This window comes from Gavia stellata, chromosome 10, assembly GCF_030936135.1.
Source record: "Gavia stellata isolate bGavSte3 chromosome 10, bGavSte3.hap2, whole genome shotgun sequence".
Lineage (NCBI taxonomy): Eukaryota > Metazoa > Chordata > Aves > Gaviiformes > Gaviidae > Gavia > Gavia stellata.
In genome coordinates, this window is record NC_082603.1 from 15,459,191 (window position 1) to 15,476,033 (window position 16,843).

Here is a 16,843-nt window from a genome sequence, read left to right on the forward strand (position 1 = left end):
TATTGTTTTGTATCTGGGCTTACTAGTTGTTTGGGGGGGTGTCTGGAAGAGGGACTTCTGATCCCTTTTTCTTTCTGATCCTTTCTCACTGACCAGTATGTCTAGTGACCATTCTGGGAATAACACCATGGGTCTGCCTGAAGTCAGTGAAGCTTCAGAAGTTAACTTTGGTAGAGAGCCATGGTTTCATTTGCTTTGACTGTGTCACTGAAGTGTCAATACAAGTTGCAGTCTCTACTTTTCTTGGAAAGCTTTTATTTGGTCATTTGTTTCTTGGCTTTCACAGGCACTAAAAACATGGATTAATACTGTCAAGGTTTGTTACTCAGTAGTTTTACTGCTGGTTTTATGCTGAATGTACGTATTACACACAAGTAACCCCGATGTGAGACAGCTCAGAATAAAGTCATGGTTCTAGATCAGATTCTTCCCATGCAATGGCTTTTAAAGTGTTTTTAACTCATTTTTAATGACACCTGGATCCTTTGCAGTAATGCTCACAATGTGAAGTATTACATAAGATAAATGACTTTAAGGTAATATGCTTAGAATTGGGCATTACAGTTTTGGACCTTTTCTTTCTGATTTATCTGACCTGTTAAACCTCTTTCCCAAATATTTAGTACTACTCCCCTGTAAAATTGGCTTGGCTTCCTAGTTTTGTTTTATTGTGTTCTTGTGATGGCATTCATAGCTAAGATCCATTTATCCACTTTGACTGAAGTATTGCTCTTAATCTAGAGTGCCATAGGTTTTCACAACTAATCCAGCCCCTGCTGAATTTAGTGGGGATGTTACCTTTGATTTCAACTGGAAAAAGATAATGACCTTAAAGTATTAGGCAATTATACTGTAGCCTAAAATAATTGTAAAGGAAGAGATGCTTATTATACAGAGGCCATTATAATAGAAGTGGAGCTAGTTATGTGCTTTCAAAGAAAGCTATTTTATTGTGAAGACAATTTTTAATAAAGTGTAGAATTGTTTTATTGAGCTACTTAAATTTATCATTATGAATCAAATACAAGTTGACAGTAACAGACATAAGGAAAAAACAATTACATGTGTATGTTTTGCAGACATGCATATTTTGCCACAAAAATCCAGAAAACAATTTTTGTGGAATCTTACAGGTATTAGTCATATGTGCAGCCTGTTTTTTCTCGCAGTTACATTAAAACACAGGGTCCTTACACTGGTACAGTGTTTGGTCCTTCAATTCCAGTTGTTTGATGACGATGGCATTTCAGTCAAAGTGGTTTTCCTTGAACTGGTCTCAGGAATAATGTATCTGCAAAATGTGGCTGGCCTTGAGTAGAAGTGAGATAGAAGTAAGACAGTGTGAAAAGTAGGAAATTCAGATATTCTCCTTCCTCTGAGAGCAGTTGGCTCCAGTCATATACTGACTGTAAAACCACTACTTTGTGACCAGAATGTTTAAGAGATGCCTTTTATGTGATCAGTTTTTATTCAGACAGGGATGAAAGACCGTTTATGTTGAATTTTTTCAATTCAATGTTCATCCTGGGTAGAAAAGTACACTTGTGTAGATCACCTAAGGTTTAAAGCATAAAGTAACATCGCTGTTGGAAATGATTGTTGGTATGGGTATCGTAAGCATTGGTGTTGTGCTCATCAAGGACTAATGTTTTCAACATATACAGAAGGGATAAGAAACCAATCTCCCTCAACAGACAGAGCAAAGTACTGTTTTCTTGTACAGGCAAGAAACAAAGGGGTTTACCAAGGCCAGGCCATAAGGAGCCACAGTCTTTTTCACATGTATCACTTGAAGTCCAATAGAAGACTTCCCTGATACAGCTGAGTGCAAAGCTGAATATGCTATATGGAATTCATCTTCTAATAGGGAAGATAGATTGTAGGGCTTTGAACATTTTGTTTTTCCTTTGCAAATATTATGGTATTTTAAAGGTTGAAGCTAAGCACCTGAAAAAAGAAAAATTTTGATGTAAAGTTCTTTTTCAAAATACCTAATGAAATAATTATGTGTAAGAACCTTTTTCAAGTATCACTCAGAGATCAGGCGACTAAAATTAGTTGACCTCTGGTCGTATTACAACCCAGCTTTCTAACAAGGTGTGTTTGTAGAGTAAAGTGTGGAGCTTGGAAACTTTGGATAATGGCATCCTCATTTTTCTAAAAAGAAAATTAGAACAGCTTAAAACCTGTATGAATTCCCTATTATAAGAACCTTATCTGGAGTAGATCAGCCTGAAGTAACTTTACCTTTTGAAATGTGAATTGATGCTTTTAGAAGGAAGTTTTGAATTAACTCTTTTCTCTTCCCCTCACCATTTTCAGATCAAAATTACTAGGTTTTTTAGATGTTGAGCATTTTCTCTAGATTATTATTTTTTTCTAACTTTTGGATGTTATTTTTTAAAATTGGAAAAGCTCAGTACATGGGCAAAAGAGTTCTCACCAAAGTCTGTTTTCTGCTACCTCTTGGAATGTGTTCACCAAGAATACTTGTCTCAGTATTGTGAAAAAGTGCCAGCAGATAGTTTTGGAGCCAGGTGCCAGACACTTATTTGGCCCCAGACTGCCATGTTAGCATTACTGAGCTTGTTTTCCTAGTCTCCTGGCCGTTTCTAATACCCTGGAGAACTGCAGTGCAGAGCAGCTGGATACTCTTCATCTCACAGCAATACAGAAGGTTTAGTAGACCTGAGTACGGGTTGTAATGCCAAGCGCAGTGGGTAAAGAGCGCTGAATGTGGAGTGAATGTTCCCATCAAGGTAGAGCCCGGCAGGGTTGGTGCACCCTGTGGGGCTGCTTGCTCACCCCTCTGCTTCTGTCGAGGAGCGTCAAATGCAGGACCTTCTGTCATGTGCCAAGACTCGCCCTCTGGCCTTCTGTGGTGATGGCACAAGGCCCTTCTCTTAGTTATACTCAGAATAGTGGGGTCCCGGTAACTGTTTCTCAGAATGATCTTTTACGTAACCAAACTTTGCTCCTGCATTGTGTCATTCCAGCCCTGGTGACAGTGTGCTGCTGTGCAGAGGCTTTGCCTGTTGGATGACGCAGGCATGCTCTAGAGGAGACACCATTTGCATACATGATCAATTGCTCAGTTAGGGGGAAAAAAAAAGGAAGCTTTTAGAGACACTGTACTGAAAAATATTTCATTTTCTTCTGTCACATGGTAAAGTAATGAATGAAGATAATTCAGTGAATGATGAAGTTGTCCATGTTCTCTGTGATTATGTGCTCATGGGGTTCACTTGAACCTCCCTGGTTATAAATGCTTGGTTATTATGTGCCTCTTGCTTTCAAATAGCAATAAAGTCTTCATGAAGTGAGCAACCTTTACCATTGTTATGTACTGACTATATGTATAATGTATTACAAAGAGCAGTAAAGAATATTTGTCCCTGTCAGAAGTAACATTAGTGTTTAGTAGCATATAACCATACTCTGCACTACAGAGAAATAAGTAAAGCAGATAGTATTTGACTATTAGATATATAAATAAAAATGGCCATAAACAAATATATAACAAGAACTCTATTAAATTTTTAATATTTTTCTCAAAAAATGGAGAATACATATTTTTAAAACAAAATTTACTGGGAAAAAAGGCTGAGTCTTTTTTTTTCCACATCTTTCTTTAGAAAAGCAATTTTCTTTTCACATCTTTTCTCCAGACCTTCAGAAGCTGCTATCCAGTATGGTCCTATATCTTCATGCTGAATGCAAGGGGGGATATTTTGTATTTAATCAGTAGCAGACAGATTTATCTAGGATTTATTTTTTCATTTTCCTCAAAACTACTGGTCATTTTTCACTATAGAAAATGTACTTCTGTGAAAATCAACCAGGGCATTTACTGTCAGTTTAAGCAAGCAAGAAGCAACGAGAACAAGAAAAACACAAAGAAAATGGCCTCAAGGGAAAGCTCTGCATAATGAATTTGAAATTGCTACTGCTGGAAATACTGTTGCTGCTTTTCCTGCCAGGGCTGTCACCTCACACAGCAATTTTAGCTAAAAGTGGAGAGTGGAGCTTATCTACAGCATCACTAAAGACCGAGGTTTATGCTGCTAGATTTCCAAACTCTAGAGACCACTATGCTCTGTGGTATATTGATGGCATTTTTAAAGGAGAAATAGGCCAGAAATAGCCCAAGGTCTTGCTAGAAGTTACGAAGAAAAGATAAAGAACAGGAACAATAAACCCTATGGAATGCATATTTTTAAAAGAAATCTACCCCACACATTTTAATTGGGAACTTACAAGTGAAATGAATGGGGAGGCCATGCAACTTAAATGATTACAATTTGCCTAGAGACACAGAGGTCATCCACAAGATTTTTAGCTCCAGTTCCCAGCTTCCTTTCCTGCCTGATAAGGAAGTATGAGGAAGTTCATTCTAGAGAGAAAAGCAGAGCTGTGGTCTGCGTGAGATGTTCATTCCTCAAAGGGACAATCCCTTGCCATGTTATTTCTTGAAGATGGTCTCACAGAAGCCTTGGTTAGGGTTCAAATGAGAGAAAATACAGTGAATGAAAAGAAGTCAGAGGAGAAATTACAGTGCACAGTATTGTCAGCTGTTCTTGAGAAATTCAGAACGTGGATGACTATTTAGTGGTCTTTTTAATGCAATAACTGCTTTTCAGTGTTACACATCTATCTGAGTGGTTGCTGTAGCTACAGTATAACCTGAGAATTGGCAGAAAGGGAATCATGTATTCTACCATGTTCCCTAGCCCATATGAATTATTTTATGAACATTTGTATACCCTAAAGCAGGTGTTGGCTGGAAAGATCTGTGAATGTGTACACAGAAATTTCTTTCCTAATCCCAAATAGAGATTCTCAACCTTAAATTTCAGGATTTATCTTGTTTAAATGCATTAATATACCCTCAGATATCTTCTCATTCAAGTGAATGTTTAATTCTTACTTGAATCCTGGGTTTCTATAGGAAGTTACGTCATATAAGAGAAGGTAGTCCATAAAATAAACCTCATTAGTATTTCGGAAGTGCAGATTTAAGGTAATCTATTTATATAGGTGCTGACTGTTGGAAACCATATATGACACTAGGGGCAGTTTGTTTATGGAGTCAGTTTACTGGAAAACCAACAAGGTCAGAGCTGCTCTAGCTCTAATATTTGGAATGAGTCAGATTTGACATTTCAAGTTGAAAAAGAGCTCAGAATTTAGAACCAAGTTAAGAATATACTGGATGAATGATTTTGGGAAGGACAAATTAGATTTCTAAATTGACATGCAGTGCTAAAACTAGGAACAGCTTGCCTGGTTTCAGAAAAATGACTAATACAGAAAAAACCCGAACTTATTTGGGAGGAAGGAATCAGTGTAGGGAATGTGTGCTAAATGCTGTAGGTGTCCTGTGCGGAACACAAGGAAAGGGACAGGTATTGGATGGTTGGCAATAAATATATTACTAGTACAAAACCACCATGAAAATCAATCAGCTAATAAATTAATCAGGAGCTAAGAGGTGAAACAAGAAGAAATATTAATTTTAGATCTCACCCCTCCCAAACTCTGTTCCTGGCCATGGAAGGGTTGTCACATCGCACACAGGATATGATCGCCATGGAGAAGGTTACGAGAACTTTTCCTGTAATTTAGATTTTGCTGGGTTAATATGCCTTTTCTGTGCTTCCATAAAAAGAAATTATTATCTAAATGCTAGTTATGAAGTATGTATTAATATTAAATAAATATATTTATGTAGGGTGATTTTTTGTATTGTTCCTATTACACTTTATATTGTGAACCAAGGCGAAGGGGTTACCTGCGTTTACAGAGGGAAGCTGTAGTAGAACAAGGACCTGATCACTGCTTGTCAGAGCTTGGGCTGATGCCCATAGGGCGATCATTCTTGTCTTGCTCCTTCTTGTAACAGTTATGTATATGTTCTTTAGAATCCTGGAAAGCCTGCACTTTGTATCGTTACTCTTCAGGTGAAAATTGTTCTTTTTCTTATACTTTACATGCTGTAATTATATGTAAAAATGTTTTCTCAGCCTTAGGGAAGGATGGCCTCTGCTTTTAACAGCTGTTAAAATATCTGTGAGATAAGAATTTTAATATATATCATTCTTTAGGAAATCTGTACAGTGATCTAAAGTAGTATGACCCTGTTGGACAGAAAAAGGTAAAAGATGCTTCCAATATACTCACTTTTTTCATTGCAAATTATATTTCTATACCTGAACTTGTGTCCAAAAGTTTATGTTGTCAGAGCTTTCAGATTCTCCATTTTAATCCTTCACTCTTCGTTTTGGAATATTCCAAAAACTTTTTGCCGCAGGACTTAGCCAAGAAGTACACAAGTAATTCTGTTACATTGTGTCATTTGTTGCCTGGTTGCAACTCGCATATGCAGTGGAAGGGGTAATGGTGGTCCCTGTGCCAGAGGGAATGCAGGAATTGTTCATTCCTGAAATATACCAGGCACGCAAATTATGGTAAAGGGCAAGAGGGAGATCACCCTCCCTTTCCGCTACCGTGTAGAGCTGATTATTGCCAGTGGTGCCAGAGAGAAGAAGGGGAAGAAATTGCACTGGGAAACAGAATCTCTCCTGGGACTTACTGAGATTGAAAAAGATCCTCCTTCCATTTCTGAAACATCAATAGGCTGATTATTGAGATGAGCAGTGTTTGTGCTGAAGGATGGAGGAAGGGGAACAGCTTTAGCTGAGCTGCCAGTACAGAAAAATACAGAACCTGTATTTATTGCCAAATTCCAGAAGGTTTCTATGAAAGTAAAGCCACAGAAGCATAGAGGTGAATGCCTGTTGTGCTCAATGGTGTGTCCCACTCTGATTACTTCTGAGGGAAGAGCACTAGGCCTAGTATAGCAAAAGTTTTGTCTTTAGCTGAGTTCTGTGTCATTCTGACCCTTGTACCTACGTACCCACTCTAAGAGTATTTTCACTCAGCTAAGAACTTAAACACTTGTCTCTGCTATTCTTGGAGCAGAGGGTTTTCTTCATCCAGGTCACCATCAAAGGCAGGAAATGTAACAAGGAAAAATTGTTGCCAGCAGCAAGGACCTAGATGCAGCTGATGAAGACAGGTCATTGGAAGTGACAATTTCCTTTCCTATAACTGAGTGAGCAGTTCTCCCATTTGCTAACCCCAGCTTCCCTACCAACCAAAAAGAACCACCTGTATTCCTACATCAGCAGATTCAGAGCTGGAGAGTTGAGCTTGCTGGCACACTTTCTCTTTGTGATCTTGCAAAAAGAGGTTGAGCACTGTGTATCACAGATTCTTCCCTTGTGCTGGATTCTGCTTTTGCCTGGAGTTTGGAAATCTGCAATAATTTTTACTGAAATTTTTTCAGTTTGGCAAAAAAAGTCAGTTAAATGCAGAATCTGGCTGTGTTCAGGTTGCCTAGTCGCTGATGTTTCATTATTCCAGAGGAAAGAAGGGAGTTACTGTGACTCATAGTAAAAATCTTAGTGTTTCATTTCTCACCTTTATGAATCATATTAAAACTGGTTTTTTGTTTGTTTGTTTCATGAGAGCAGTAGGAGTCTTTGGGCTGAACTCTCCTTATCATTGTCATAATTTTGATGACTTTGAATTCAAGGTTGAGTTATATTTCATATGTGTACCGATCATTTGTTATTTATAGATGAAGGAATTGTATTTCAGTATGCTGAAAATTTGCTTGCATCAAAGTAGAGAGAGGATACTTGTTGGTTCAGGTATTGAAATTTCTGTTTCATCTAAAAATTCTACTAGGATCTGAAAGCCAGTCTAAAGTAATAGATGATGACTGTTTCTGTGACAAACTGAATTTTGCTTTTTACACGCTTGCCAGCACAGTTATTTCTGTTATTTGTTTCACATTATTTATAAGAAGCACTCTCATCCTCTGTGTGTCACAATTTAGCCCAAAGTCATCTGTGTAGATCTACAAATAACTAAGTAAGGTCATTAATTGCATTCTTCCCATTGATGACAAACTGTGCTTACGAGCCATCGCCCATAGTTTTGGGGTTTTTTTTGTAACCAGCTTTGGGGTTTTTTTTCTAACCAGTGCTGTGTGTAGAACTGTTCAGACTTGTTGTGATATATGAAAAGGTTTATAATTCCCTGTTAGGTCAAAGGTTTAGAAAAACCAAGACAATGAATCAGACTTGATGGCATTATTTCTCCTATTTGTGTAGTATTAAGACTTAGGTTTGCTGGTCTTCATTCCTGTTTATCAAAGTGTGATGTACCTATCAATAAGCTTTACTGCTTTTCATATAGAAAAGCAGAAGAGCCTTGCCTTTAAGTCCCACAGTGAATCAAAGTTGGAATACAGAGGTCAGTATTTGACCCTTCTGCTCTACTCTTTTTGATTATACCTGTGCTACCTGCTGTAAAGCTTCAGTATCATAGGTTTAGACAGATACAGGCTTAAGGCTTGGCTTTGGCTATTAAGCCTTAACACCATAATTGTCGTGAGTACATTAAAGGTCATGTTTTGCTGTACAGATAAATACATGCCTTAGAGGGGATATTTTACATTCAAAATCAATATTTTTCTTTTTTTATTTGTGATTTTTTTTTTTTTATTATTTTTCGTCAACTGTAATGTGAATGATCTATAGACATGAGAACTTTATTCATTTTGATGTAATGAATGTGAAACAGGTCATGCTTAATGTTAAAATATCAATGGTGGCACTTTGTTCAAGCATGAGGAACAAAGCTAAAGCCAGACTTGATCAACTTAGCTGGCAAAATATGAATCAAACTCTTAAGTACCTCCTGGCAAACCAATACTCTGATGTGAACAGGAGCTCTGTTGTGACATTTTTTTCTTTTTATTTTTCTTTTGTTTTTTTCTCCCCCACCGTGGTCCAAAATTTAGAGCTCAACCCTGCGAAGTGCTGAGTGTCAGTGAAAGCCACGTGGGAACTGAAATATTCAGCATCTTCCAGGATTAGGCCTTCACTTTGGTCCACATCTTGTCCGTTATGTGATCTGTTGTTCTTGAACTAATAGATTTCTTTCTCTTTCCCCTCATCCTGAAAACTAGGTTACGTTATGTCAATTCCAAGTCCTGATTGTACAAGTTTATTCTCTTTTAATGCAAATAAAGTAAAGCAAGCCATAAGGCATATTTCCCTCATAAGAAAATTAACATACAGAACTTGGTTCATTGACGTTGTCTTTAGTGCTGGATTGGTCTTGTTTAAGATGAGATAGCCATCTCTGTAATATTAGTGTATTTTATTTGCCATAATCTGATGTACCATTTCTCTCCCCTTTTTTCTCCTTCCCTAAGATTATCGTTGGAGAAACTGCAGTGTTTTGTCTACAGTTAGCTACAAAGGATTTTGAAAACCAAGAAAAAACAATATTAACTGGAGACTGTTGTTACATAAATCCACTGGTGCGCAGGACCATCAGATTCCTTGGTATGAGCAAAACTAACGCTTTCATTTTCTGAATGGTGAGAGTGATCAATTATGTCTTAATTTTGACATGGGGAAAATATTCAGATAACTACACAGCATTTCATGTGTAGTCTTAACTCATGGTTTAATGGGCGTGGTGGTATTGGTTGATGGTTGGACTTGATGATCTTTTCCAATCATAGTGATTCTGTGATGCTTGGAAGTTTGGATAAAAAAAAAATAGTTACAGAAACAGGAGTAAAAATAGAAAAAAATGGGATCACAAGGGGAAAAAACAACCAGCAGGTGTGGAGTAGGGTGAAGTGGAGAAAGGAGATATCCTTGTGCCATATCTATAGTTGATAGTTTTCTTTTGATTACGCACACACATAGCAGCCAAAGTTGAAGACTTTGGGTTATAAATGTGTGTTTGAAGCCAAGCCCTGTTTAGGTACTTTCTTAGCCGGAGGTTGTATTAGAGTCTCTAGTAGAAAACTGTACAAAATCCATGCTCCACTGAAGTCAGCTGTAACTCCCCCATTGACTTTGGTAGATATGAGATGTCATACTTTCTACTTAGTAGAAATGTGTTTGGAGGGAGAAGTACCACCACTCAAAATGTCTATTGAATATTCCCAGATGCTGCTTTTTAATACGTGCAGGGATGCCATAGCAGGGCTCAGTTCTGTTGTTTGCTTCTCACTCACAGTTATATCTAAGAGAAACAGCTGGAGGAACGAAGCCTTGGGGCAGCTAATCCTCCTGCGTACCTCAGTCACAGGGAGAGGGAGGGAGTGTGCAGCTGTGTCTGTATTTGCAGTGTTTGTGTAACAGCCGTGCTGCCTGCCTTCTGAGAGCGTGATTGCTTGCTGTCACACTGGGGTGATAAAAGTCATTAACAATGACACTGTCTTGCATAGGTCCAGAGGAGGTGGGGAGTGATGATGAGGAGCTCCTCCTGCTCCAGTTGCTCTGTGTGTAATCAGTGCCCTCATTTTCCTCCCACTTGGTGGGCCCCTTGCTCACAGAAGCAAAAAAAAAATTGGGAGGGAAGGGATGAACAGTGGCCTCCACGCTGTTCTACCAGATGAGGCATCAGTACCCATTTTGCTCACTCAAAGTGATGTGGCCACCTATGTTGGCGCAGTGCACACCCTCGGGCCTTGCTGAAAGGGCCCTTCTGTGCAGTGACTTGGCTAGGCACAATCCGCTGCTCACCAGTGTCTAGCAGCTCAGGGTGAATTAACGTTAGTGTGACACTGCTGACCAGCCAGGATCCCAGAAATCATTCTCAGTCCTCTAGCTTTGCTGAGGAAAAGACCTGAGTTTTAGAAATGCACGTTTCTGTGTGATCATGTCTGCTGTGCTGTACATCCATTAAAGTCCTCATGGTGCCCCATGAAGTTGGGAACTGCCAGAACTCAAGCTGTATTCACAGTGAATTGAAGTATGGGAAAGGTAAAGTGATTTGCCCATGGAAATACAGGAGGAAATCTGTAGCTCAGGTGGAATTTGAACATGTATCTGCTGGTTTTGCTTCCCAGTCAGGGTGCTGTGTCTGCATTTCCTTCCAGAGCTCATTTTCTGCTTCCAAAAGGATAGGAAGGGGCCTCAGAATAGCAGAAATCTGTTTTCTTTTAAGTAATCAGATACATGCATTTCTATTCTAATGAACAAGTACACGTGCTTAATGCTTTGCTGATACCTCTGGTAAAAAAACTCTGTAGCATAACTAGCTCCTCAAATATATAGATCTTTAGCTCACTGTGTTGATATTGTGATTAATATGCCATGCATAGAGATGTACCCAGTAGCAGGCAGATGAAGAAAACTCGTGCATGGCAATATTGAATTATTCAGTACTTTAGCTTCTTTACAGCTGCAAGGGAAAAAAAAATGTTTGTCCAGTATATGTTACAACTTTTTAAGTTACTTCCCCATCAGAGCCTGACTTCCTTGGTTCTCAAGAAGATTTACAGGGTGAAGAATTTGCCTCTGTCACTTCTGTTTAGTGAACATGGGCAAAAGTTAGGTACTGGTGTAGCTAGCTACCCAAACAGTGGAGATTCATGGCTAGGGGGCCTAGAAAAGTGGGCTACGTGCACAAGAGGTGAGCGTGCTCCTCCGAAGGACGGAGAGAGATCAGGTGTGCAGGTACGTTGCAGTGTTGCTGTTGTGATTGTGTAGGAAAAGTACCATCTCCAACGTGGGCCAGGATCTTTAGGTTACAATACACATGAGGGTTTTTCATGTCCTTAAATACAATGAGCTGGTATATTACTATGATAAATACTATAATATGTTGCTCTGGAGTGAAATTGTCAGGAAATTTAACTCTTTGTTTCCCTCTTTAGGAATTTACGCATTTGGACTGTTTGCTACGGACATCTTTGTAAATGCTGGACAAGTAGTAACAGGGAATCTTGCGCCACATTTTCTTGCACTTTGTAAACCCAACTATACAGCACTTGGATGTAAACAGTATACACAGTTCATCAGTAGTGTACATGCCTGTACTGGAAATCCAGACCTTATCATGAAAGCCAGAAAGACATTCCCATCCAAAGAAGCAGCACTAAGTGTATATGCAGCTATGTATCTGGCTGTAAGTATATTGTACTATTTAATGTCACTATATTTTTGAGAGCAAACAGCTCACACTGTGAGGGGAGGAGGGAGGAATGGGGAGAAGATAAGACAACTATTGGCTGATTTTATATATGTAAACTTTCTATGAGTTACTGTGAGGCCTTTGAGAATTTGATTCATTGGGCAGTTACAGATGTAGTGCTTCTCTGAGCCTTGAAAGCTAAGGCAATGCAGAGAGAGGGCAAGTTGTCCAAAAAGGGTTATAGATTTAGGATAACCAGGTTCTTGATTTACTTTTTCCCCATTTCCAGAGAATGTGGGAGGAGGCTTTGTTGGGTGATAAAGAATAAGGGTAGGGATTGCCTGTGACTGGTAGTGGTTCCTTTCCATGTTTTAACCCAGTACAGATCAGTAGAATTGCACATGGCTGTATTCTTTGGTGGGGTGAAGCAGAAGAGTGGGTATATGTAAGTGTCTGATTTCTGCACGTTTCCCGAGATCTGTGCATGTCTTTAGGTACCAGAATTGGTATTTATAGGTACCTCAGTGCTCACGCAAAGTCAATTTGGCTCTTATTCTGCAATGGAAGTGGGCTACAAGATGATCCAGCTCTTCTTCCGTCTCTCCTCTCTGATAGCGGGAGTGATGAGCAGGGCTGGGATAAAAACGGGTGTTTACTGCCTGGCATCAGAGCTGTTCTAGAGGCTACTGAGAAGTGTGGGGAGGCAGGTGAGCGGCAGTGTGACTAATGAATCTCATTCAAGTAACTCTGTGCAGTACTCCCTTGGCTTAGTTTGGAGCGCACGTCACTCTAGTCTTAAGCAGAAGCACATCTTGTTCTTAATAAAGTTGTCCCCAGCACATGCCTATGGGTGTCTCTTAGCTGACCTGTGCTGGTAATCACAGTCCTTTGTAGCCCTTTGGATGGTGCCCAGGGCTGCCCTCATAGTGTCAGTGGGAAACTAGGCAAGCGTATGTGTACCTCTGTGGTCATTGCAGGAGTCATCCCTTAAATTCCCCCAGTATTTGAACAGTGGCCTGCCTATACGTGTGTGTGTATGTATGTGTGCATATATATGCATGTATATACATATGTGTGTGAGTGTGTATTGCTTTTGAGCATATATTTAATGAGTGGGCTTTTAATTCCTGATTGATCCTGACTGGAAACTAATACTTGCCAACATGGCAAAGATCCCAACCCCATCCACAGACAGTGTGCCAACTCCATGCTTCTGAATATGATTTTAGAACCAGTTGCTTAAAATCTGCAGCAATGACAATAACACTTACCAAAAGTTCCTTGTGAGCAATGTCTGTTTAGGAGATGTGGATCATCAGTTAGTACAGGCAAGTGTTATCTGCAAATAAGAGATGAGCAATAAAATTCTATTCTAACTTGAGGCAAGTGTAAAACTCCTAATAGTATTGTCTTTATTTGGGGATATATCTAAGGCTTTGCTTCACTGAAATGTACCGCTAAATTTAGCACAAGCTATTTTAGAAAATATTCAGCATTCTTCATTTTAGTTGCTCCTATTTTTCTCATCCATCTGTAAGATTGGATTTCCACTGTTGCCATGAGTCACAGTAACTAAAGGAAACCAACTGTTGAGCTACTGCAGACCAGGAAGGAAAATAGTATTAATACATTTTGAGAACAAAAAGTAGACATTAGTAAGGTCTAATACGAAGTATTGATGGCTTTTGACATGAGCAGGAGTACTTTATGCAAACCTTATGTTGTCTGTGGTCAATATACAGTTAGCAACATAAAAAATGAAAACTGTTTCATGACTTTGTAATCTTTCAGTAACTGCAGAAATGAATATATCCTATGTCATTACTGTGTTGCTGCATGATGCATGACACTGTCATCATTTAACTAAAGCACTATAAACTGCTCTCAGAATTTCTGAATTCTTATAGGCTGCCTAATAAAGTGAATTGCTATGAAGTATCAGCTGAGTTGTAGTCTGCAAATTTAGGTCCTTGATGCAATATTGGCAGTCGTTTTTTCCCCCTTTTTTTTTTTTATCCTGTTGCATGGTTGCACCTAAAAATAATGTTTATTACACACCATGGAAAATGCAATGTTCCAATATTTGGGGTCATGTCCTTACACTGTCATGATGTTTATCAGGATAGTTGGCCCTGAATAACAACTTTCTCATCACTATTCACTGGAGTAGAAGATTTAAACAGTAGCCTAGTCTTTGTATGAGACGTGGTACACAACAGTTATTGAGAGCATGGACATAAAGACCTCCATACATTACTCAACTAGTTATTTCATAAGCATATAATCTCTGATACAAAATGGGCTTTCTTTGTGGTTAACAGAAATATTTGGGAGAGAGGGAGGGATTGGTACAGAATCCTCCCTGGACATTTCAGCCAGCTGTGCACAAAACGAAACCAGCTTAAAGACATAAATGGGCAACAAGCTGATCCTGAGTCCTTGCTCTCTGAGGGGGTGAAGTAAACATCAGACTTGTGTGATTTCACCCATCAACCCGTTTAAAAACAAAGCCTATACTTTATCTAATAATTCCCCTATCTCGTTCCATTTAAGTGCAGCCATGTCCTTATCACCTAGCATCTGTGCATATTGTCTTGTTAACAATAGCTTCTTTTTTCATCTAAGTTCTTGAGTCTTCCTTTTTTCCCCCCTCCCCTCTCTTGAGAGTGGGTGGCTGCTATGGTAACTCTGAATACCTCTCCTGCTGAAAGTACAGTCTTTTTCAAACAACTGTATTGCTAATATTTAGACCTGTCTGTAATGTTTGCCTCCATTACTTTTTCTCAGTGCCTATCAAGAAGGACTTAGCAATGGAAATGTTGAATGGCAGCACTATAGTTAAGTGTTTACTCTACCCTGCTCCAAACACAGACACTTTCAAGCATGCATTACCTGTCATCTTCAGACTTTTAGGCCTATTTTTCCCCAGTGTACTGGAGTCTTCAAAATGAGCTACTGTAAATCTATTCCAAAATCTCTAACCAAGCTAGCTGCTGCCTGGATTTCTCCTTAGGTGTCTGCTTAACTTGCCTTAGATCTTTTGTTTTTGCATGAGTTGGTTAATAAGTTGACTGCATCTGCTTTCACCACTTATCAGCATTGCAATTCACTCTTTCTCAGCTGGAACACCTGCTAACATAGGTATTAAGGCAAATACTGTAAGTTTATTAAATAGAATATAATTGTATAAGCCACATTTTGATATGCGTAAGCTGACACAGCCTGGACAATTAGAGGTATATTTTGAAGCAGCCAAGTATGCACACACTTGGTTTTTTTCCACAACTGAGACACAGAAATGAGAAGTCATGAGTCTTTTTTTTTGGTAGGATTTGAAGTGATATATGAAGATTTAGTCAGTCTATTCCCATGGATTTAAATATGAGACTTTTAACTAACAGTTTTCCTTTGGTGCTGCAGACCTAGGGAATTGGTCATTGCTAGTTGTAGTTTAAGACAAATTTTAATTCATTCTATAAAATTTTGCTTTTTCGTTGTTTTATTGTGTTGGACAAGAGCAGTTGGCAGCCAACCTGTGAGTAGGGTAGTGTTTGAACTTGGTGTAACCACATACCTTTCAGACTTGCTTTGGATTTGTAATGATAGAGGAGAAGGTTTAATGTCTTGATAATTGACATAGCCCTTAGGTCTGTAGGATGCTTTGTTGCTTTGTACTGTGAACCCTTTGCTTCAACTACAGCCTCAGGCAGGGCTAGCAGGTAAAGCTGACAAATAATTTTTTCCTCTCTGCAGAGCTTTTGTTGGGCCCATGATCATCTTTTCTCCAAGGTTCTTTCTCCTGGCATTCTGCTGTATCGTCTTTGCTGTTTACTGTGTTTGTAAGTCACTGGGAAAAGACAGCAAGGCAGTCTCTGTCACAGTGCTGGCAACATGGTGACATTCTGCTCAGTGTCACTCCTTGATCCAGTCTTTAGGTGTAGGCCTTGTCTTACTTCTCCTTTGTCTTGAAGTGCCTGTTTGGCTCCTGCTTAATGGGCAGCTGGCAGAGGCATGACAGGTCTGTCTTTGATAGGCTTTAGGGAGTGTTCAGGAGGAAAAGGAGTAGCAGAGCCACCTTTATGAGTTGGCTTTGTTGTCCATTTTTAGGAAATAGAAGAATTAAAGAATTCTTTTGGCTGCTTTGCAGGGGCAGTGTTAGGAAAGTGGAATTGTTTTTCAGTATCTGGTGCAGCAAGTAAAAGTATTCCTTGATACTGATTGTGCAGCATATATCATGGGCTTCATATATTGGGTGTATTAGTTACCTTCAGGCTGGATAGTAAAATAACATTTCAGTTTGATCCAGGGATTTATCTAAAGACTTCTAGATATTTCTTGTCAGTCAGTTCTTCATTACAATTCAGTTGCTCAAGATAATGACCTCTGTACACTGAATCAGCTTTAGTTAATATTTGGGTGTATCTTACAGTCCTGGTACATTGAAGGATACCTCTTTCCTTCTCCAGTTGTTTAGAGTTACAATTGTGGGGAGCTCATAGTGGGAAACATAATAGTAAGGTCCAGCATTTCTAGAGCTTTCTCTTCCTTTTGCCGGCCCAGACCCCTGACTTTGAAAGCCAATTTTTGTCTAGGGTCATCAATAATTACTGCAAAACTTATGAAGAAAGCTGGAGGAGGCTTCAAAAGCACTAAAGCAATCTTCAGTGGGCAGTTGCAGAAAAGCCTAGATGATTTGGGAATATGACTGTGGTTTGCTCTAGAAATAATTTGACCCAATAATTATTAATCAAGGAAGCTGAAGAGCTTTTAGATTGTCAAACAGGTTTCTAACTAAATGTTGAGCCTGGTTATAGACTACCATCCACTATAG

General features: G+C 39.1%; 1 protein-coding gene across 2 annotated transcripts in view; it reads left to right on the forward strand.

Moving 5' to 3' along the window:
• The window catches only part of PLPPR5 (phospholipid phosphatase related 5), a 45,464-nt gene that overhangs the window by 11,735 nt on the left and 16,886 nt on the right, over positions 1–16,843 (forward strand). For both annotated transcript variants that reach the window (XM_059821789.1, XM_059821788.1), the window contains exons 2-3: positions 9,290–9,422; positions 11,756–12,006. In XM_059821789.1, coding sequence (XP_059677772.1) covers positions 9,290–9,422; positions 11,756–12,006 — 384 coding nt within the window. The remainder of the gene's footprint in view (positions 1–9,289; positions 9,423–11,755; positions 12,007–16,843) is intronic.